The sequence below is a fragment of the Solanum stenotomum genome, chromosome 6 (genome assembly GCF_019186545.1).
Source record: "Solanum stenotomum isolate F172 chromosome 6, ASM1918654v1, whole genome shotgun sequence".
NCBI classification, from domain to species: domain Eukaryota; kingdom Viridiplantae; phylum Streptophyta; class Magnoliopsida; order Solanales; family Solanaceae; genus Solanum; species Solanum stenotomum.
Window position 1 is genome coordinate 46,174,081 of NC_064287.1, and position 24,274 is coordinate 46,198,354.

General features: G+C 29.9%; 1 protein-coding gene across 1 annotated transcript; it reads left to right on the plus strand.

Annotated features, from left to right (window-relative positions):
* Nucleotides 1-23,137: 23,137 nt before the first annotated feature.
* LOC125869169 (uncharacterized) lies at nucleotides 23,138-24,228 on the plus strand. The gene is made up of 3 exons (XM_049549730.1): nucleotides 23,138-23,542; nucleotides 23,643-23,767; nucleotides 23,886-24,228. Exons 1-3 carry the CDS (start codon nucleotides 23,278-23,280, stop codon nucleotides 23,997-23,999), a joined length of 504 nt encoding a protein of 167 aa, XP_049405687.1. The 5' UTR covers nucleotides 23,138-23,277; the 3' UTR covers nucleotides 24,000-24,228.
* The last annotated feature ends 46 nt before the right edge of the window (nucleotides 24,229-24,274 follow it).

The window sequence follows — 24,274 nt, forward strand, 5'->3', positions numbered from 1 at the left end:
TGGGAAGTTTTAAAACTTCCTATTTAGTTGTATAATTATTACTAATTCTTTCAAAATAAAGATTAAAACAACATATTTAGTTGGCTGCTTTTTAAAAAAAATAATACATTATTATTTTTATTATATTATATTATTATTAGTTTAAGTTAAACATAAATTTATTGTTGTTGTTGTTGTTGTTATTATTATTATTATTATTATTATTAATAGTTTGATTTTTTATATATATAAGTAAAAATAGAACTTATAGATTATAGGTTATATTAAGATAATTACTGATAAAATAAAAGATTATCAACACAGTTTTTCATTGATTATAGCCTAAAGGACTCCGTAGTAAAGGATGGAGGGTTATGAAATTGTTTTATCTAAAACTATTTTTTCCATTCATGTGTGTGGAGGAACTTTTAAACTAATAATAATTAAGATTAGATTAAAATATATAATTATGCATAAGAAAATAATCCGAAATTGATTTTGTTTTCACGCGTATTTGTTTTTTAATTAGATTTTTAATAGTTAATTTATATAACACATAAGTAATAACAATAGGTTTTATGTTTCAACCATGCATTTATAATATAAATTTTTTATTCAATTAAAATAAAACTTCAATGAATTAAAGTATAAAATATTGAGAACTTCTTAAATTATATATCAATTAAAATGAAAATAAATTGCTAATTGGTATGTTTTTCTTTTTATATTAAACTTGTGTGTTTTCTATCAATTGATAGTTTCTATTGCATTACCTTTTTTTTTTGTTAAAATTTCAATTGTCAGTATTTTTTATCAGTTTTTCGTTTAGTTTGAAAAGAAAGAAGAAAATTCTTAATCAGTTACCTATATTTTAGGAATTCATTACTGTCTTTTAACATATCTAAAAATTAAAAAGATAATAATATTTATACAAATTTAAAATTTCCCCCACTAATTTTAAAATAATTAATTGCTATTTCATGTGTCTTTTTTTTCTTTTACGAAATACAGTTTTATAATATTTATTTTTAAAAAATACTGCAAGTATAGGTACTTTCATTACAATAAACAGTTTTATAATTTATTTTTATTTTTAAATACTGCAAGTATATGTACTTTCATCCCAAACTCATCCTGTTTTAGCATATAATCTTCTAGCATTGATAAGAAAAGCCTAAACTAAAAACAAATGCATCACTTTGAAGTAATTCAAAAATAAAATAATCTAACCCAATCAAATTTTAATAAATTTAATGAAAAGAAACAAAGAAAGTACATCTCCTTTTAAATGGAGTAATAAATTATATACAACTGCAAATCAATAATTAGATGAGCATCAAACTGATTCAGATTAACTTCAACTGATTAAAGGATTACAACAACTTCGAAATAGATAATCAAAGATAACAAACGAAGACCTTCACATAATACTCTATGATTTGCACATAAGAATTTGATAAATAAATTTTTAGAATAAACAAAACAGAGGGTATATGTATTAATTCTAATTTTTACCTTTTGAATGTTTGACAAATATTGTTTAGGTATAATTAGAGTTACTTCAATAATTCAATATTTGCATATAACCTTGTGTTCTTCTCGCAACCAAAATCCTCACTCAACATTTTCGTCCTGTAAAATCATCTCCAAAGAGTAAGGTATTTCTAGTTTGAATTTATCAGGAACTATCCACAATCAACTAACACGAACTTTCAAGTTCCAATGCATTGATTTGGATGTAATTTATGAGATTGTATTAAAATGCAAAGCCATGTATATTGTTGAATATAGGAAAACAATGTAAAGTTATGTAAAGTTATTACTGAAAATGTTTATATATAGTACGTGACTTTAAAGATGCAGTGAAAAATGCAATTTAACATTCCTTGTTTAGTGGATGGTTATTGAGAAGTTCTCTTAATGAGTTATAAAACTGCCTTATTTGTGTTTATCTGTAAAAATATATTTATTTTTTGATATACAAAGTATTGATATATTTAGACTCCTTACATAAAATATATACTCATTTATAATAAATGAGTATATAAAAAATGATAAAATTCTGAATCCAATTTTCCTTGATTAAATGATTTATAAAAAAATGATTATTTAAAAGTATATTTAGTTACCGTATAAGTAAATGGGTCTAAATCTAAAATATCTAAAATCTAAAATATTCTAAAAAATTATGGTATTGACTAATAATTTATTTTTGTTTATTTAAAATGTTGTGTAACTACCGTACAATTACATAAATGAGTCTAATTATAATTATTGATATGTTTCAATATTTATTTAAATAATTATTTAATATGGATTATTTAAAATTCCAAAAAATTGTTGTATTGGCATGTGTCATTTTTTCTTCTCCTTTTATATATAGATAGATCTAATATAATTACAGATATTTAATTTTAATTGTATAGAAAATTGAGAAATTTGTTATTTGTTATATATATATATACATATATACAACCCAAATAACCAAGAATCTACGCATTTAAAGATACATAAGCATGTTTAAATGCAGAAATAAAGTAGAATTCTCATAAACTCCAAAAGTCTAACAACAAATTGCAGAATTAAATGCCTAGAACTCGAAAGTCAATGTACCAAATCTCTAACCAACATGTCTACGAAAGTGGGTACAACCCAAACTAAACATAAGAAATCTAAAGAACTAGTCTAAGTCCAAAGAAATGGACTAAACAAAAGGAGAACTCAAGGCAACCCGGAAGAACTGGCTCACCCTCGAATTCAGTTGACGATCACTGATCTTCTAAACGAGGTCTATCAGTAGCCGCTTGAAGATGTCTTGTACTCAACAAAGAAAGAGCAAGTGCAGTATCAGTACACAACCACAATTTACTGGTATGATCACGCGGCTATCCCACTAAGTGCACTATAAGCAAGTCACTACAACATCATAAGCATGCATACACCGAACATATACAATATCAATATCCTTTCAAGTTCAATGTACAATTCCACATTCTCAACAATACGCATAGGTATAACAAGCCATTGGTCCTCTCATGGAATCCATACCCAAACTGTTAGTTTACCTGATCGTGGTACCCGTTCCAAGTTAGTGTGTCAGATCGTGACACCTATTCCAATATTTATGTCGGTACATGACATCCGATCGCAGTTAGTGTATCGGAACGTGACACCCGCTCCATTCAACATACCACAATCACAATCACAATGTATATTCTCACAATCAAACAATTAAGAGGTGATTCATGGCATATAGTTATTCGTTCATACTCATTTACGATAAATGTGATCAATAATGCAACATTCACATATATACATGTAATATAATGAAGCAAGTACAAACATATATCAGACAACATAAAATCACAACCATCACCTACCTCGAACAAAGCTTGAATCCCCTAAGAAACTTGATTCTTCCCATTCCGGATTCTTTTTGTTTGTTCTTGGTCTACAAACAATAATAATAATGTGAGGATCAATAAACAAGACATAGATTACCCGGATTATAATCAATAAAACAACCCTAGGTTGAATTCTTGATCCCCATACCAAGTTTAGGTTTTCTTCCACCATAAATCTCAAATCAAAACCCTCCCCATCGATAATAGGGGGACAACCAAGTCATTAAAATTATATCAAAGTTAGTCATATCCAATATTGCTAAATCACCCAAGTCTGAAAACCCATAAACAGGATAGGACAAGCACGAGAGACATGGGTGACTATGATATACTCTCCAACTGGGGTAAAAACATGTCACGACCCAGACCATCGTGATTGGCACCCACACTAACCCTTCGGTGGGAGAACCATTACTACAACCCAAACTAACAACTCAGCCAAAATACTAAGGCATTTAAAGTTACGGGAGCATGTTTAAATGCGGAGAAAAATAAATAGAGTTCCCATAAACTCCAAAGTCTAACAAAACAAATGCGCAAAATAACGCCTAGAACCTGAAAGTCAATGTACCAAAACATCTAAGTTCAACCATAAGTCTAAACAAGAAGGGGTACAACCCCAAACTAATGCACTAATAACTAACTAGAAAGTCTAAGTCTGAAATGTGGACATAAATAGAAAAGAGAACTCAAGGCAGCCCGGAAGAACTGACTCACCCTTTAATTCAATCGGCGATCACTGATCTTCTAAACAAGGTCTGTCGATAGCCGCCTGAAGATGCCCTGTACTCAACACATAAAGAGCAAGTGCAGTATTAGTACACAACCAGAGTGTACTGGTAGGATCACACAGCTGTCCCACTAAGTGCAACATACATAAGTCAAACAATAATACAATACAATCCATACCCGAACATATACAATATCATCATCATTTACAACAACGAACAATTTCACGATTCTCAACAATATACATTTACAACAAGTCAATGGTCCTCTCATGGAACCCAAACCCAAACGGTTAGCATATCGGAACGTGATATCCTATCCTATGATTATGCCAGAACGTGGCAACCAATCCCATAATTATGCCGGAATGTGGCAACCGATCCAAGTTAGTGTGTCGGAACTCAACACCCGATCCATTAAACAAGCAACAATCACAATCACAAAGTACATTCTCAAAATCATACAATCAAGTCATGATTCATGACATTCATCATTTATATATCCTCATTTACAATTTATGTGATCAATAATGCAACATTCGCATACATACATGTATCATAATGAAGCAAGAACAAACATATATCACACAATCCTAGAATCACAACCATCACCTACTTCAAACAAAGCTTGAATCCCCTAAGAAACTTGATTCTTCCCTTTCCGAATTCGTTCCACTTATTCTTGGTCTACAAATAATAATTATAATACGGGAATCCATGAACAATAACTAATTACCCGAAATACTAACAATCCCATCAACCCTAGATTAAACCCTTGATCCCAAATCCCAATTAGGGTTGTTTCCACTATAATTTCTAGATCAAAACCCTCCCCTTTTGATAATTACCCATTAGATTATGTTCTACGGATCGAAAAATAGATTTAGGGAGTGAAAATCTTACCTTTAGCCTCAAGAATGGTGAAAAACTGTCAAGAAAAGACATGGGTTCGTTCCTTAGCTCTTAAGTTCAAAAATTGCAGAATAAAATGTTTTTGGGGTTTATTTCGGACTTTAAGTCACGTCTGCCACGCCATGACGGCACTCGCCCGCTACAGCGGCCCTGCCCTGGCGGCAGAAATCCCCGCCAAAGCGGGTTGCATGAAACAATGAGCTATTTTAATAATCCAAGACCCCATTTCATAACACACCTTCAACAAATAAAACTCAGAAACTACTCGTTCATGCCAAGATCAGTTTCGGGAGTTCTACTCACCCCAATTCAATTCCGTAATGTCGTATAGATTCTTTAACGTCTTGGCTATCTACTCATGTAATAAGAATCATATTTAAATCACCCAATTGCTACCAGATTTCCCTAGACCTTATTGACTCAGATTTCTTCCAAATCTAAACTAGGTTGGGAAATCTCAAGTTACTACGAAAAAGTTTTTCGGCCCAAAAAAATTTCCCGTTGGCTTTTCTATAATGATGGAAATCGATCGTTATAAAACATGAATGTGGGCATCAAGTATATGACAAATCGTATCTAATTCTGAGGCAAATCGCACGGACACAGAAGAATAAGTAGAACCCTGATCAAATAATACATTAGTCATCCTGTCACATACAAGAATAGTACTTGTGATCACTTCACCAGATGCCTCTGCCTCAGTCTTGCCCGGAAAGGAATAACATTAAGCCCTATCATCATGACGAGCGATTTCCTTGCCTGGTTGCGTCGTACCTCTACATGCGTTACCATTTCCCCGACCTCCGCAGCCTCGTTGATTTCCTCCTCGCCCACCTTGTGGACGCCCTCGACCATTATTACCATTTACCGTAGGTACCACTACTCTAGTTGGCTACTGTGCGGAATCCATCATGCACGGGTGACAATCTCTCCTCATAAGCCCAGGTTCTCCACAATTATAACAAGTGCGATCAAAAGATGGCCTGTTGCCCGTTGATGGTGCGGCTCCCTGGCTATCCTAAATTAAATTCTGAGGTGGAGTTCCCGAGTAATTACCAGTAGAAGCGGCCATGGCGAACTGAATTGGTTGGGCTGTAAGTGTTGGCCTACCTGAACCTCTAGAGTAGAAACCCTGAAAGTTACCTGCATTCTTAGCTTTCTTAGACAATGTCGTGGCCTGACCATCTCTCCTCACCCCCTCCACTTTCTTCACAAAATATATTACCTCATGAAAACTTTTTCCTGCAGAAGTCATGTGCACAAACAATATTTGTAACTCAGAATTCAGTCCCTTAACAAATAGACGGATCCTCTCTTCCTCAGTAGTCACCACTTGCATAGCATATCTAGACAAAGCATGGAACTTGGCCTCATAAGCAGCCACATACATACCACTTTTCTCCAAAGCCATGAACTCATCCTTCGTACGATCTCTCAATGTCTGGGCATGAAACTAAGTCTAAGTGAGTAGGGGTAAAGTTGAAGATCTGCACTCCACATAAGCTCTCCACCACTGCTTAGCCTTACCCTGAAGTTGTAAAGTCACAAATTGTACTCCATGCTAATGGCCGATTCCCAACTTATGAAGCCTCTCATAACAATCTAGGATGAACTCATAGGCGTCCTCACTTTCAGAACCATGGAACACATGGAGTTTTAGTTTCAAGCACTTAGTCAACATCTTATGCTCATTACTAGTCATAATAGGACCCAACAAAGGACGGAAGAAAGCATCAGTACCTACAGTTCTACCCACCTTGGAGACATTGATAGCAATAGAGGATTGGCGGGAGCTACTACAACAAATTTGATTATCAGGGACGAATAATTTTGTCATCTATAAATAATATTTCATCACTAAAACTCTTGTGTGACGAAAAATATTTCTTCAATCAGTCGTCACTAAACATGCGTCACTAAAAGTATACAAAAGACGATTCAGTGCTTCGTCACTAAATTATTATATTAACTACAAAAAGAAAAATTGTCCCCAAATGCATAAACATTTCTGATGAATTTATTTGTCATAAAAAGTGTAACTTTTTTGTAGTTAATAGTATGTTTTGTCACTAAAAATATTATTATTAGTGACAAAATTAAATCATCACTAATTATTTTGTTCAATCAGTGACGACATCAAATGTCTCTAAAGCTATATGTATTTCATAATTGAAAAAATATAATATCGTCACTAATGACTATTTTTTTGTATATACAAAAAAATATTGTCCTTAAATGTATAAATTAGGGACAAATTTATTATTATAAAAAAGGTTAATAATTTTGTGATTAAATATATCATTTTGTCACTAAAAGTGTTGCTTTTATCGACAACATATATTGTCACTAAATATTATCATAAGTAGTGATAATTACAATTGTCACAAAATAAAAAAATAATTCATATTCAATAAAAGGGGTACTAGGACAATACATTTTGTGTCACTGAATGTAATCAACTTGTGATGAATTAATTTAATTCATGACAAAAATATTTGTCATAAAATTCACCCATGATAATACAATAAAAACAACTAAAATTATACTAAATTAATAATATCTCATTACAAACTCNCGGAACAATTGGCTCACCCTTGAATTCGATGACGATCATTGATCTTCTAAACGAGGTTTGTCAATAGTCGTTTGAAGACGCCATGTACTCAACAAGGAAAGAGCAAGTGCAGTATCAGTACACAACCACAGTGTATTGGTAGGATCACACGGCTATCCCACTAAGTGCAACATACATAAGCCATTACAACATAATAATAACATGTACACACCAAACATATACAATATCAACATCATTTACGAACAACGAATAATTTCACAATTCTCAAGATCTACAGTTGTGTCAAATCAATGGTCCTCTCATGGAACTCACACCCAAACTGTTAGTGTATCGGTACATGGTACCCGTTCCAAGTTAGTGTGTTGGATCGTGACACCTGTTCTAATGTTTATGCCGGTACGTGGCAATCTATCCCAGTTAGTGTGTCGAAACGCAACACCCGATCCATTCAACAAGCCACAATCACAATCACAAGTATATTCTCACAATCATACAATCAAGTCATGATTCATGACATGTGATTATTTAATTATCCTCCTTCACGATTGGTGAGATCAATAATGCAACATTCGCATAATACATGCATTATAATGAAGCAAGAACAAACATATATCACACGACATGAAATCACAACCATCACTTAACTCTAACAAAGCTTGAATCCCCTAAGAAACTTGATTCTTCCCTTTTCGGATTCGTTCCGCTTGTTCTTGATCTACAAACAATTAATATAACACGGGAATCAACAAACAATAACTAATTGCCCGAATTACCAACAATTTTATCAACCCTAGATCAAACCCATGATCCCAATATCCAAATTAGGGTTTTTTCCACCATAATTCCCAGATCAAAACCCTCCTCCATCGTTAATCACCCACTAGATTACATTCAACGGATCGAAAAATGGGTTCGGGGAGTTAAAACCTTACCTTTAGCCTTAAGAATGGTGAAAAAACCGTCAAGAAAGCACATGGGGTCGTCTCCTAGCTCTCAAAGTCGAAAATTGTAGAATAAAAAGTTTTGGGGTTTATTTCTGACTTAAATCGTAACTGTCCCGCCACAGCGGTACCACCCCGCTACAGCATCCCCGCCCTGGCGGAACAAATTCCCGTCGTAGTGGCTTGCACGGAATAGTGAGCTAATTTAATAATTCCAATACCCCCATTTCACAACACACCTTCAATCAACAACACTCAGGAACTACCCGTTCACGCCAAGATCAGTTTCAGGAGTTCTACTCACCCGAATTCAATTTCGTAAAGTCGTACGGGTTCTTTAACGTCTTAGTTATCTACTCGTGTGATCATATTCATAATAAGATCACCCAATTGTTACCAGATTTCCCTAGACCTTATTAACTTCGATTTCGTCCAAATCTGGACCAGGTTGAGAAATTCTTAGTTACTACGAAAAAGTTTTTCGGCCCAAAAAAATTTCCCCCTTAACTTTATATAACGACGGGAACAGGTCGTTACAATTTTTCATACATATATATTAAATCTTGGACACCTTTAAAGAAACTTCTGACTTCGCCACTGCACATCCCCCCATTCCAACACTTCTATCATCTACCCCACCCACATCCGATGGTATTTATCTAAATTATATAAATATTTTTAAATTAAATTTATATCTTTACTTATTCTATAACATCAACGATAACAAATTCTTCTTATCCATCACGGTGCAAATTAATCTCTGTTTTGTCTTCTCTATTAATGCACAAATTAGACGTGAGAATTGAGAAAACATGATTAATTTATCAACAAATTATTATTTTTTGTCTTTATAAAAATGTCTTTATTTAGTTAGAAAAAATAATATGTAGTACATATAATTTGGTATCCACCATCTAACATAACAGTAATAATAACGCTTTAAGTTTGAGTGAGTTGATGTCGATTATATAAATTTTCATACTTTAATATATGTGTCGCTCTATTTATGCTCATTTAATCAATTGTTTTTACATTATAAATAACCAAAAATCATGGTAAGGCAGGTCAAATAGTACTCCTTAACCATATATAGTTTTTTTTCTAGTCCTTAACAATATATAGTTGAATTATGAAATAAAATTGGATAAGTTATGGTCCCAAATTCCAAATCCAAAGCACTTTTTTCTTTTCCCTTTTTCCATAAACTTTTCCCAACAGACAAAAACCACACGGATAGTAATAGTAAACAGTGAAATGAACAGTTTTTGTTATTGGCCTTTCACTTTCATATTATTATAAATATAAATACAATTAAAATTATTAACGACAATATAATCTTATCTCAAAGGTTATGTTTTCTTTCTTCTCTTTACACGCCTTGTGACAGCTATTGTTTGACAAACTTCTTAAAATGAGGAGCATATGATATTTAAGTAAAGTCGTCCTACGTTGGAATAGGAGAGGAAAGTATGTGTTTTGTTACTCGACATAGCATAATCCAAAATATAAATTCATGTGGATTCAAATCCGAAACATCTAAGACACGTCATGAGCTTGTGTCGTGACGACATACTGAATCTGAAATTCCTTGTTATTAAGTGGAATATTTTTCTTCTATTGAACAAAAATTCAGTTATTACCATGTCATATTCAATGAAAAGGAGCATTATACAATTTTGAGTTTTATATTGTAGTATACTTGTTGTTTAATACAATTATTATGTTTATAGGTTTCTACTCAATAATTATGAACTATTAAGCAAATATATATTACACTTGCTATCAAATTAACACTTTAAATTGGAAATAAAGTATGAAGTTGACATGTATATGACATAGTAAAACAAAAGTGGATGTAACATATATATAGTCCAAACTATCAAGCAACAAAAAGATTAAAAGATTATTAATGAAAAGGCAAAGACAACTATAGTATTTTACAAAGGCAAACAAGATTAGAAACCAGACATAAAATTGCTCCATGATTATCTATTAAATGTTTGTAAATATAGAGGCAAGCCAAGGTAATTGATGTCATATCAACCTCATATTTTATGAAACAATGTGACCTTTCATAATTTGATGTGTCGATTTATTTATCTTTTTTTTATTATTTTATCTAATTATTTGAAATTTACTGATTGATTTATTTAAAGACTCTGTATGTTTAAGGAGAAACAATTTTTACGAAGAATTTTTTTCATTTGTATAACGCCGAATTGAACCCAACGATTTTCTTTCTATTTAATTACATTACAATTACAAACAAATAAATATAAAATGTTCTTATTTGTCTATTCATAATGTCTTTTTTTTACGTCGCATGCAAATGAAAGATCACAAATTCACAATCATGCAACGTAAAGTGATCTAAAGTGGATTGCTTTTATGTTTTAATTATAATTCCCCTTTTTGAAACCTTAATGTTTATGCATGCATTTGTGTTTTAATTTTTTCTATATTCCTTTGGAAGACATGGTACAATGATGGATGTTATTTAAGGGTGTGTTCATATGAAGATAAAAAAAAAAAACTCTTTCGAAAATGTTTTTTGAAATAATAATTGAATTTCTTGTTTATGTTTTTGTGTTCAGTGTGTATGTAAAAAATATTATCCTAAAAAAACTAGCGGGAAATTTGTTCTATATGTTGTTTTTCAATGAAATGAAATACAAAGAGAATTAATTAATTTAGTAGCGGTACATACATCAACAATTGAATATTGTAGCACTTAATAAATCGTTAAGTTTGTAAAGATTTATAATTAGAGGAATCAAAGAGCACATCAACTGATTGAGGGTTAGGTATGATTAGTAAAAAAATATATTAAGATCAAAATAAAAAAATTTAACATATGAGGGATTAAAAGTGTTAATTTTCCAAAAGGAAATAAATACTACTCTCTTAGTCCATCTATATTAAGTGAATTGTTTTAAAGTAGTTAAGAATTTTATTTAAAAGAAAGGTAAATATAAAAAAGAGTTTCAACATAATTTTGTTATTCTGAATTATGAAAAAAGTTTCAATAACTAGCTTAATATGGATTAGAGATCGAGTAACAAGAATTAATATGATAATTTTGAAAACTTTTTTGGGCACAAGGATTAGTTTCCGCATTTTGTTACGAGGAAAACATTATTTTAACGTTTAGTATATAGATATTTTTTCAAATTTGTCAATAAATTTTATTTAGACATTTGAAAACACTTATTTAAATTAAACATCTATACACATGATAAAGTATTCATATCAGATTTTGAAACATTTTATGCACGTCTTATGATATGTCTAGAACCGTCAAATGGGCTTAGCCCATGGGGCCGGTCCAACCCAACCCGTTATTGGGATAGAGTTGGAATAGAATTTTTCAAGCCCATTTAAAATTAGGGCTTATAAGCCCGATCCATATAAGCCTTGACCCTTGAAGCTTAATTGTGGTCGGGCTAGGGTCAGCCCATGGGCTAAACTTTATTTAAGGGTAATTTACAACAATCTCACTAGTATATGAGTTAATTACTTAAATGCATGCTATGTTGTAATATTACGAATCTTAATAAATTTTGGTACGTCCAGATACATATATCTCGAGATACATTGACTCAAAATTAGGTTAATTTGTTATAGATACACTCTATTCAAGTGGATTCACATGTATCTAGGATACATAGACAGATCTTGCGCCCTCGCCTCCCTCCAATCTCGCTCTCCACTCTCTTGTCTCGCTCGCGTATCTGGGATGCATCACACCAGATAGATGTATCTCACGTATCTAGTAACCTAGATATCATGTTAATCACACTATATTTTTCGCTAGTGTTATTGAAACAACACCATGTTTGCCATATTTGATTTGAAAATCTTTTCATTTTCTTGATGTCATAGAATATTAAGTTTGAAAAAAATATTTAAAAAAAAAAAAGAGGAAGGGCTAGCCTGCCCCAACCCTCGGCCCTTTTGGGGTTGGGTTGGGTTGAACATTTTCAAGCCCTTCCAAATGAAGGGCCAGCCCGCCCTAGCCCGTCAAATTCCTTGGCCCGCAAGGCCGACCCTTTTTGACAACTCTAGATATGTCCATTACATATTTATAAGATAAATACTTCAAACATATTAGCTCATTTGATTATACGTATTAATCTCAATAAATCGTAAAAGTTAAAACCTCTTTATTAAGCCTATCTATATATTAAGCCTTATTTTAATGATTTTGTGTTAGGGATAAGATAATGGAATTTCTTGGGGTTATCTTAAAACTATATGCAAAAGTCAATAATTACAAATGACGATGAAAGATTCTTCTGAAAAGTACAATAATTTTATTAATTAACCTTATTCTTTATCTTCTAGTAATTATGCAACTGATTACATATTATTTTGTGATTTTTCTCGAGCTATTCGCCTAAAAGGATTGACCAACCTCTCTACTCATTACAAAGTTGTTTAGATGACATTATATTATCACACAATAATTTAATATAAAGTATTATCACTATATATCGTCAAATAGATCATGAGATTTTTTTCCTTTTAAAGTCTTTAATCAGAAGGTTCGAGTTTAAGTTAAATATTTTATTTAAGTAAGAAATTTTTTGCCTTTAAATAAATTATATATCGTATAATTTTAAATTAATCGAGTTAGTAAATTTTGAATATGGTTAAGTCAAAAGGAAAGAAAGACCAAAAAGAACTAGTATAATATTTTTAATTTGCTTTTCTCCTTCAATTAATGGTTGTCCATATGATTCTTTTTTAGGTTAAAGTAATATTGAATTTTCCACTAAGGAAAAATGTATTGAAGATGCTTCATTATCAAGATGGAAAGATCATTATGAGATCTTAAGAGAATATATTGGATATATATCAATCATTTTGCTTTTCTATGATGAATAATTAATTATTAATTAATTAATTAATTGCATATGCTTTCAAAGAGTTCGTTCTAACACAAGAACAGTATAAAAATAGACATTGCTATTATTTTTGTCATGATTAATAAAAGGTTGACAGCATGGTTTAATGTATTTTTCTTAATCAACAAGGGAGATGGAATACAATTATATTGGAGAATAATAGATACTACGAGATATTGAGAATATTATTTAAAGTGGTGATACTTAAAAAGATGGATGGTTTAAAGGTGGATTTTAATTTTTTATGATATTTAGTATTGACAAATTATGTTTTTAAAGTTAATTATATGTTCATATCTACTATAATTATTGCAATTTAAGTGAATTTATATATATAAATTTATGTTTTGTGTAAAAATATTGAATTCAGATGAAATTGAGATCGTACGTTGAATCCACCCGTGAATGGAACCTTAATTAATTGGTTGCTTAATTGACCTAATATTATTCTATCGATATAAAATATAAATTTATCTTGAAAAACTTTTTTTTAAAAATCAACAAATTAAATCCTTCAGACTTGGTCATATATTGATACATAACTGATTAAAATTAAGATTAGAAATATTATATATCCCCCTAACTCAATAATAGCCCGACATCCCTATTGTAATACCAAATTAATCATATGTTAGTTAAGTGGGTTCATATATTTTCAATGGATCAAGACTTGAATTGTCATTAATCATTATCTTATTATAAAGTTTAGTTTCTAATACATGTATATGATGTGTTTTTGTATAATCGTATTTAGTCTTTGAATATTTGAGACCTTCTCATCAAGTTCTTTTTCATAATAGTAGTATCACTTAATAAAGAATTTTCATAATGCATAGAATTATTGAGTAAAATCTATTTAAAATTGAGAATTCTCTTCTTAATCTATTTTTCTCAACCCACGTTTGGTAAGAGGTATTATAGAAAATAATATGCGTATTATTAATTTTGATATATTTAATTTCTTGTTTTCATGGTATTTTTAATTATATATGTATAACTTATACACTTGGCTTCGAAATAAAGAGGTTGTTTATGAAAAACCTTCAACTGAAGTGCATCAAACTCAAGTAAAATAATGAAGAAAGCTCATAGTCGTTATTAAGAAAAATAATACAAAATCTACGCGAAAAAACACTAACAGTAGTAAAAAATTGATAATCAAACACACTATTTAACAATTAGTATTGCAACAGACACCAACAAGCCTAAACTTTCGCAAGACAAAACACCCTCACTACTTCTTTTTTCTATCCTAATCCACGATAAAAAAAAAAATATCAACATAACTAATTTCAGCAATACTAATATTAAACGACCTTTTTTAATTTAATATTTTTTCTGTGATCTTTCATGTGTACTCTACATCAGTACGGCAACTTGTTCCAAATTCATTGAATTTTTCTTTGAATCTTGTTTTTAGAAACTTCAATTGATCTACCTTAACACTTTTTCATGTGTCATAATTAGGACCTTTCACATCTTCAAACATTTTCTGACACTACTTGACAAACATTCTAAAAATTAAAGTTAAACATCTTCTTTATAAATTTGTTTATGAAACACACATGATCAAAACTTGAGGACATGATGTTTCTTTAATTTTCTTATCCCTCTATATTGTCTTAATGATCTTAATTAAACACCAAAAAGTTTATTAACTCACCCATTAATTAGCCTCTCTCACTCAATATTCTCTATAAGATACATTGTATTGAAACTAAAACGTTACATTCCCTTCGTTTTATATTACTTTGACTCATATTGATCTGATGTTAAACATTAGTGCATCTTAGAGTTTTCTTTTACTGTTTTACTTCTGCAGTTTACTGAGTCAAATAACAGTTCCTATATTTTAGGAATGATGATCAGGTTAGTTGTTTATTAGGCTAGGAGTCTTATTTGTTAGAGCTATTGTAGGGGTTAGAAGTTAACGTTGATGTTATATATAATTCTAAGTGTCTGCTGTAAAAGAACAGAGCTTCAGTTCAAGCAAAATAAAGTTCTTCTCTGTTCCATTTCCTGTTCAACTGCTACACTTGTTCTTTCTTTTCTCTGCGTGTGCTTTTGTTTTATCTAATATATATTTTTAAAAACTTTAATTAGATGTGTATGTTACTAAATTAACCTTATTAATGTTGTTTGAAACTTTTAAATTTGACTACTATTATAAAGTTATTTAGTACTAAGAATATACATTAATATATGCAAATTCATCCCTTTTGGCTCAAAGCTTGGGCTTTTTTAAATGATCGAGAAATTCGAAAGCTCATTCTTAGAATAAGTGTAGCTTTTGAAACTCGAGGATATATAATAAACCCGTCTCTTCACCCTTCTCTACTTAACTATCGGATTTAGTTAATTAAATATTTAATTAGTTAATTAAGTTTGTGAGAAGGAATTAGATCTCCCTAAGTTGTGTGTACTCTATTCTTGTAATCGGTTTAATAGGTATTTTCTTTTATGGTTCATATTCCGGATTGGGTTCATCCTTGTAGCAATCAACTGAATTGAGCTATCAACATGAAAGCGTAAGAACTTAACGAGATTTCCTTCTTTGTTTGTTTGATTCGAAGGAAAAGAGCCCGTTGAGTTCTTAAGAATCATAATAATTTTTTCTGTCTAAATGATAAAATACTTAATTAGTAAATTAAGTTTGTGAGAAGGAAGATCTCCCTAAATTGTGTACTCTACAATAGTACGGCAACTTGCTCCTAATTCATTGAATTTAATTTTCTCCAAATAGTATTATTCACTTAATCTACCTTATAATATAGAAATTAGATCACTTTTTAATTAATTAGAACCCTTCAAATCTTAAAAAAAAAACATTTACTGCCACACTTGACAAACATTCTCAAAAAGTTCAACCTTGTTAATGAAACACATAAAAGAATTAAGTAATTAAACTTGACATGTTTCTTCTCCTATCCCTTTATTGTCTTAATAATCTTAAACATCCAAAAATTAATTAATTAATTAATCAAACCTTTTTTTGTCTAAGATACATTGCATCAAAGCCCAAATGATCTGTTGTATGATGGAGGAAAATTAAAAGAATAATATATATGGAGAAAGCAACTTTAGAAACAATCAATTAATTATCTTTCACAAAAACAACTAAGAAAACAACCCCACTTATAATAAAATGAAGTTTGTTAGGTTTAGATATTATATGGAGTATTATTTTTTTATGGCCAAGAAAATTAGAATGTTTTAATTAATAGCCAAGGTACAGACATAGCCTTGTTGCCCCCACATGAGTACAATCTAAGAACAAGAAAAAGGTTTTCATTTTCCCATCTTTAATTTGAAATACTCAACTAGTTGAATGCATTTAAAGTTGTCCCAAATAGTAGAAAAATAACATTCTCAATACATTAAATGTTTGAATTTAAGTTGTATACCCATACTTTATAAATAATTTTTACACTATTAGTACAATTTAATGAAAATGATATGTCGTCTTTATTTTATTTTCTAGCTCATCATATCGATTGAATAATTTTTTGAAAAAGCTACATGATTGAGATAAAAAAAAAACCTTCATTTTCTTCTAAATTATCAAATCTTCTTCATATTTGTGACCTTCATTGCACGTCAAGAAAATCTACAATTTGATTTACTTTTTTTAAAAATCAATTCTCCATTCAAGAAAACTGTTTTTTTGCATTCATTTAATGGATTTCAAGTCCATATACGGCTAGTGCAATTAACATCTGAATGGGACGCTATCGGTATAATTTAACCGAAATGCAAAGGCGGCTCTATGCTTTGGAAAATAAGGCTTTTGCCTTACGTCCCCAAATTTTGGGGGCCCCAAATTTTTGTCAAGAATAAATTATGTGTTAAAATTTTTATAGAAAAATTAATTATTTATGATAAAAATTATATTTTTTAAAAAATAAATTATTTTATCCACTTTAACATCTTTTGTACTTTGTTAAAAATAAGAATTAATAGTGAAAAGTGTTGAACAAAGTGAATTACAAATTATTTTTTATTTTTTTTAAATTTTAGTTTCAAGCATTACTATAAGCATATTAAAATGAGGTATACCAAGTCATCAACTTCTTGAGTCAAATTTTATGGTTCTAACTCTTATCTTTATTTAATATTTATCAACTTATTACTTATAGCATTATGTTAACAATACATATAATAATTGCCTCACTTAAAGAATGTTTTTCAATGTTGAGTTGATAAAATCTTACCTAAAACTAGTAACTGAAAAAACAATATTAAGTACTAATAATTTTCATCTAAATAGTGTAAAAAAAAATAAATTATGAATAAATACGTATATGAAGTGTATTTATATTTTAGACCACGAATTGAAATTTCGCTTTAGGCCCCCAATTACGTTGAGCCGCACTGCGGAAATGTTATGTCGTCTTTATTCTATTTACTACCTTACCATATCAACTGTTAAAAATCTACACGATTGAGATGAAGGAAACTTCATTTTCTTCTGAACTATCAAATCGTCTTGATATTTATGACCTCCATTCACACGCCAATAAAATCTGCAATTTGATTTGCCTCTTTTTAAAATTAACTATATTTAATAATGTGTCTTGTTGACTACTAGCAAGTACTTACCATCTCTAATTAACAATGAAAAAAATTAGCAGTACATGTTCATTATTAGTACATAACTCAACTTATAATATAAAAAAAACTTGTACATTATCAACAATACACACAATATAAACCATTCAATATTGATGGCTTGTCATAACAAGTTAAAAAAGCACTTCAATTTAATAAAATTATTAGGTTTGTAGTCCCCTACACAGGTCATGTTTGAACATGAAATAGTCCAGTCTGCATTAAATGTTGGAAACCAAGATCCCCCAACATCTCCACATGGCTTACATATTCTGACAATTAATCACCTAAAACTTCTTTTTTATTTGCACCACGTGAAACATTGTTCAAGATTTTCCTATCAATGGTTTTCTACTTGGAATTATTAATTTATAAAGAGGTGAATCTGATTTACTTGTGAGTCAAAGATCTTCAAGTGTAGATTAAGCTGATCCTTTAATTTGTTTTATATCCTTTTTACATTTCTTGAGAGTTTAGATTTTATGAATGGACAATTTTAAAAAGGCTTATGTATGAATCATTTCATCAATAAGGTAATGATAAATAGATTGGTCTGGTAGTGGTTGCTTCTAAATATCGTATGTGATTGTCAAGTAATATAATGAGTCTGAGACTCGAGAGTCATATGTCTTATTTATTGAAATTTATGATAAATTGTTTACTATGTTAAATTAATATTGATTATTTATTTAAGCGATAAAATTTTCTACTAGCTAAAAGAGTAATGAACTTCAATTAAGAAAGAGTTGATTTTATGTTATTAATGAAGGAAATCGATCTAGGATTATGGACTATTTAATAATTATTTTGTATTCTTCAATTAATTCAACTTCTTATTTTATCTATTTTACTAATTAACATGGTTAATATTACGATTTTTTTTTTTTTTGAATCCTTAATCGCTTACTAGTATTACTTTCACGCCTATATAGTTATGATCATGAACCTTATTAACAAATTTAGAACTATTATAAATTAACCAAACAAGACAACTTAGATATATGTATATCCTAAATGTAAATTTGCTCTCTAATGCCCATAATTAGAATCTTGCTCTATTTAATCATATTGCAATCTTGAATCCAACTTTCGAGTTCAATTCAATATATTAGTAGATAGTATTTGATTGGTGATCAGACAATCAAATAATTAAAGCTGAAGATTAAATACATAAATCAATACAGTAAATTAATTAAGTGAAATCAATATTCAAATAACATCATTTTATTAAATCAGTACTAAACATCTTATTCTTCCATGCTTGGTTAAATTTCTTTAGTTTTCTTCAATTTTTGTGCATTTTCGTTTAAAAATACATATATTAAACAATATAATTAATTTAGTCCAATACTTTATAATCGACGCAAATGAAATATATTTAGTATCGATTCACGATTAAAACAAGACAGAAATACAAATAAAATAATATATATGTAAATTTTATTAAGTAAATATTTAAATATAATTAATAAATTTAAGTTGAAATTATTGAATTTTACTCAATGCGTAGCTTAGCCCCGACTGATAGTTTTTTAATAAAAGATTAAGAACCCGTTTGATTTTTAAAAAGTAACTTTTAAGATAAAAATAAAAATTAAAAGTCAAACAAAAATGACTTTTAAATCAAAAAATAGAATGTAGGGGAGACCTATTTTTGGTTCATTTTTAACTTATTTTAAGTCATTTTTTACCTTATCTAACATTTTCTAACTTATTTAAAGTCTTTTTTTGACTTATTTTAAGTTATTTTTTTTATATTTGTCAAATACTTTCAGAAGTCAAAAACTGGCTTAAAAGTAGATTTGACCTACTTTTAAATCAATCCAAACACCCTCTAAAAAAAAAGGTAACAGAATAGAAAATTAAACTCTTATCAATAAGATAAAAGCTCATATAATCAACCGATTGAGCTACTAAAATTTTCCGACAGTGAACAAGTTATTAATGCCTCGAGTTACTTTTCTTCTAAGTATTCTTCTATGATCTCTAAGATCTAGATTCTCGGTTAAGTTTGACATTTTTGTCTAAAAATATGCTAATTTTGGGAAGTTGGAAAATGTGGACATTTTAGCAATGGCCACCGCCTTAATTAGTACTAAAATTCCCCATATTTTTGTGTATTAGTTAAATTAATTAATCAAGTATCTTTGAATTAAAATTTCTAATCACTTCCTACATACTCTAAAATGACTTTAGTTAAACTTTTTTTTCGAATTCGGATATTAAACACATGCAAGTCGGACGGGAAATGGTGTTTTCAATGGTGGACGGGTGAGTAACGCATAAGAACCTGTCATTGGGAGCTATTCATATTGAGATTTGACTATATATTTTTAGATTCACATAAAAAAATATTGTAATTGAAAAAAAATACTCTATAACAAAAACAATTTCTTATTCAGAACTCAAACTTAAAATTTCTAGTTAAAGATAAAAGAGTACTTAATTATCATAATCCTATAGGTGACTTTAATCAACTTCTTAATACTGCCTCATAGGTACCTAATTAATTAGAGCATCTTCACCAAGAAATTAACTTTTTTCCCCCCTTTATGGTGGTGGAAACCACTTTTGAGTTCATCAAAGAATCACACTGAACTTTCAATATATATATAAATATTTCTTAATATGTTTTAAAATCTAGGTATAAAGATGGTGGTGTATACTTTAATTATGAGTTTCACTTTATTATTTACAATAATTTGGCCTCAAACCTTGAAGTTTAATTGAGTTTAAGCATCAACCACACGAATATACGTGCCCACTTTACCAAACATTAATTTGTCTATGTCTGATGATAATGTTTCAATAATTGATTAATTGACACATTAATATTAATCCATTTTACAGATAGTAATAATCATATAAATAGCGACACTTTTCGAGAGATTATTATGAATTATGATAATGAAATTTATGGAAAGACGGCAGAAATAAAATAAAATGTTCGAATCGAAATAAAGTGATTACATACATTTTGCTAGAATCATAGTGAAAAAAGAATAACTATAGAATTTTACTTTAATCGAAAATGTGTATGTGACTTTTTTATTCAAGTATTTAGAGGTCGTATCTTTCGTCTCGATTTATGATAAAATATTCATAGAAATGTTACTTTTTAAAAGATGTATAAAATTTAAAATGGACAAATAAATATAAATAGAAGGAGAGTATAATTCACAAATAATATAATCATAATATCACTAGTTGGTATTTCCATTTTTTTTTATTAATTATGTGAGAAAACCTCCTTTCTAATATAGAATTTTCTCAATTATATGCTCCTCATTATTCTACTTTGATTCTGTCTATTTTGTAATTAATTTCTTCATGTGTAGAAAGAACAAAAAAAATCACATTTGATTTGTCTAGCTTTTAAGACAAATAAATATATCATTTTTTAAGTTCTTCCAGCAAATGTATTAGGCATGGGTAGAAGACATTCATTCCATAATATATATATATATATATATATATTTATTAGGTTCGGGTGATATATCAAGAGAAAATATTAAAGGATTATAGCGTTGATTTTTTAGATGATTGCTCGTTCAACTACTATAAAGTCATTTTTTTTTTTAATTGTAGTTTTCTTTGAAAAAAAAATAACTTTCATAAATATTAATTGAGTGACTATTTTAAAAATTCGACTCGAATTTTTTTCTAAAAAAATTAATCATAAGATATTTTCAAGGCAATGAGAAAATAAATTTGTTGAGGGCATCAATTGAAAACAATAATTCCCACTAGTAATCTACAACCAAAATTTGACTTAGTTGGATGAATATGAAAGAATGTGACATCATACACGTATAATTTAAATCGAAATTGAAATTTCGAAGCTATAATTTTCTTTGGACAAATAAAATCACTATTAAGGATAATTTTATTGGAAAACATATATCATTATACCGTTTTATAACAATATTTCGTTATCCAATTGTTTTTTTAGTGAAATCATTATTTTATATTATAGTAATATTTCACAATAACAATTAAAAAAATACGTGGACAAATGATATTTTTCAAAAATAGGGTAAGTAGGAGTATTCGTTAGATGGGGGCGACAATAAATCTCAGGTACACGCCTTGATTTGTTTTTCTCAATTATTTTTCATTCATATCTAGGCATTGACCTGTAAATATCATTATTATTTCATGTTAAGGTAGTATTACTTTCTACGTTTTAATTTATATGATACAGTTTAACTTAACATCAAATTTTAAGAAAAAAAAAATTAACTTTTGAAACTTAAGACATAAAATAAGTTTGACTATAAACTTATACCTCAATTTTTTTTTAATACTGACTAAAAAAAAAGTGAGTCGTATAAATTGATTATCTTGTTTTATTTGTTTGATGATGGAATTTTTTTTTGTCCTTTGTTGACTCCGTCGACACCGGCGGACATGGCCGTCCAAGATCCCGGCACCTCGGCGTTGAACCACGTGGCAAGCTCACCTGCATTCTAGGACTCTGCCGGTTGATGACGTCATCTTATTATATTTTTGTTAATTTTTAAAGTTTATTATAATGTGCAATTTGAGATTTTTATAAAGGTACTGTAAACTGATCACCTGACAAAAGTTTGAGTGGACTGTTAGGATTTGGAAGAGGTAAGACTTAAAAGAGTCTACGTAGTACCATTTGTCATGATTATTTTATATATTGTGGGGAAATTGTGATAGAAAATATATAACATAACATGGTAACATGAAAGATTAATTTCACAGATAAATTTGATTTGTTACGGTGAAATGCTATTATAGAGGATGACTGTTATAGAAACCGTCATATCAATTGCCAAACCCTTAATATTTTTTTGTCATTACTGAAATTCGAACCTGAAACCTCTAATTCTGAACACACTTTGTTGGACCACTTAGAACATCAAAAAGTGAGCTTGCTTAATCACTTTTTTTTTTGTATACTACTTATATAATCTTTTTAATTTAAAATTTTATCCTTTTGGGTGGCATACATATAACTACTATATAAGTTAGTTGAGGAAGGGAGGGTATGGCTAGGCTAGCTTGAGAGAGACCTATTTTACCACACACACAAACACACAAAGAAAGTGGGCACTGCTTGGAAAGAGACTCTTGTCTATTTCATAACCTTCTTTCCTTCCTTCTTCCTTCTTATCCATCTTCTTCTTCTTCTCCTCTTCTAAGATAAGAAATCAAACATCATTCACAAAGTGAATTAGAAAAAACAACCAAATGGGGAATTGCCAGGCTGTTGATGCAGCTGCACTAGTAATACAACATCCAAGTGGTAAGATAGACAGGATGTATTGGCCTATGACAGCTAGTGAAGTTATGAAAATGAACCCTGGTCACTATGTTTCTCTCATAATCCCTCTTCCAATCTCCTCCTCCGATGACAATTCCGATGATAAAACTGTTCGTTTCACACGCGTTAAGCTTCTCCGGCCAACGGATACTTTAGTCCTTGGCAGAGCTTATAGACTTGTCACAACACAAGGTAATATACATATATATTTATGTGTGTGTGATGTGATGTGATTCTTTGATCAAATACAAAATTGGTACTCAAAAGGCTAATTCTTTATTCTTGATTACAGAGGTGATGAAGGTGTTGAGAGCTAAGAAACATGCAAAGATGAAGAAGAATCAGCCAGAGTTACAAGAAAATCAAAGGTCAAGCTGTGAACTTGAAGCTCGAAACTCTGAATCAGATAAGAACAAGGTAATTAATACTTTTGAACTAATCACTTGTAAATTGTACATATTCTTAAGAATTCAATAGTTGAGAACATGAAAGTGACTATCAAGTTTACTAATTAGATAGAGTTGATCATTTGCAGGCTATAAGACATGAAGGAAACAGGCAAAGACCTGGAACAACAAACTTAGCTGCTGCTTCAAGGTCCAAATCATGGCGTCCGAGTTTACAGAGTATCTCTGAGTCCAATAGCTAATGAATGGTGCCAACTCGATCACCGGACAACGGAGGACTTCTAAAATCATGGAAGATATGCACAAGGAACTCACAGAAGTTGGTGGTTCTAATGTCTTGTTCATCCAATTGTCTAAGTTCATGAGGGATGTTGAGCAATAATGCTTTTGTATAGAAGAGAAATGGAACTACTACTAACTCTACCTTGATAGAAAGAACATCCTATAATGGAAAATACATATTCTCCTGAATTCTTGCATTGCTTTTTTTTTTTTTTTTGCAAACGATAGTTGTGCA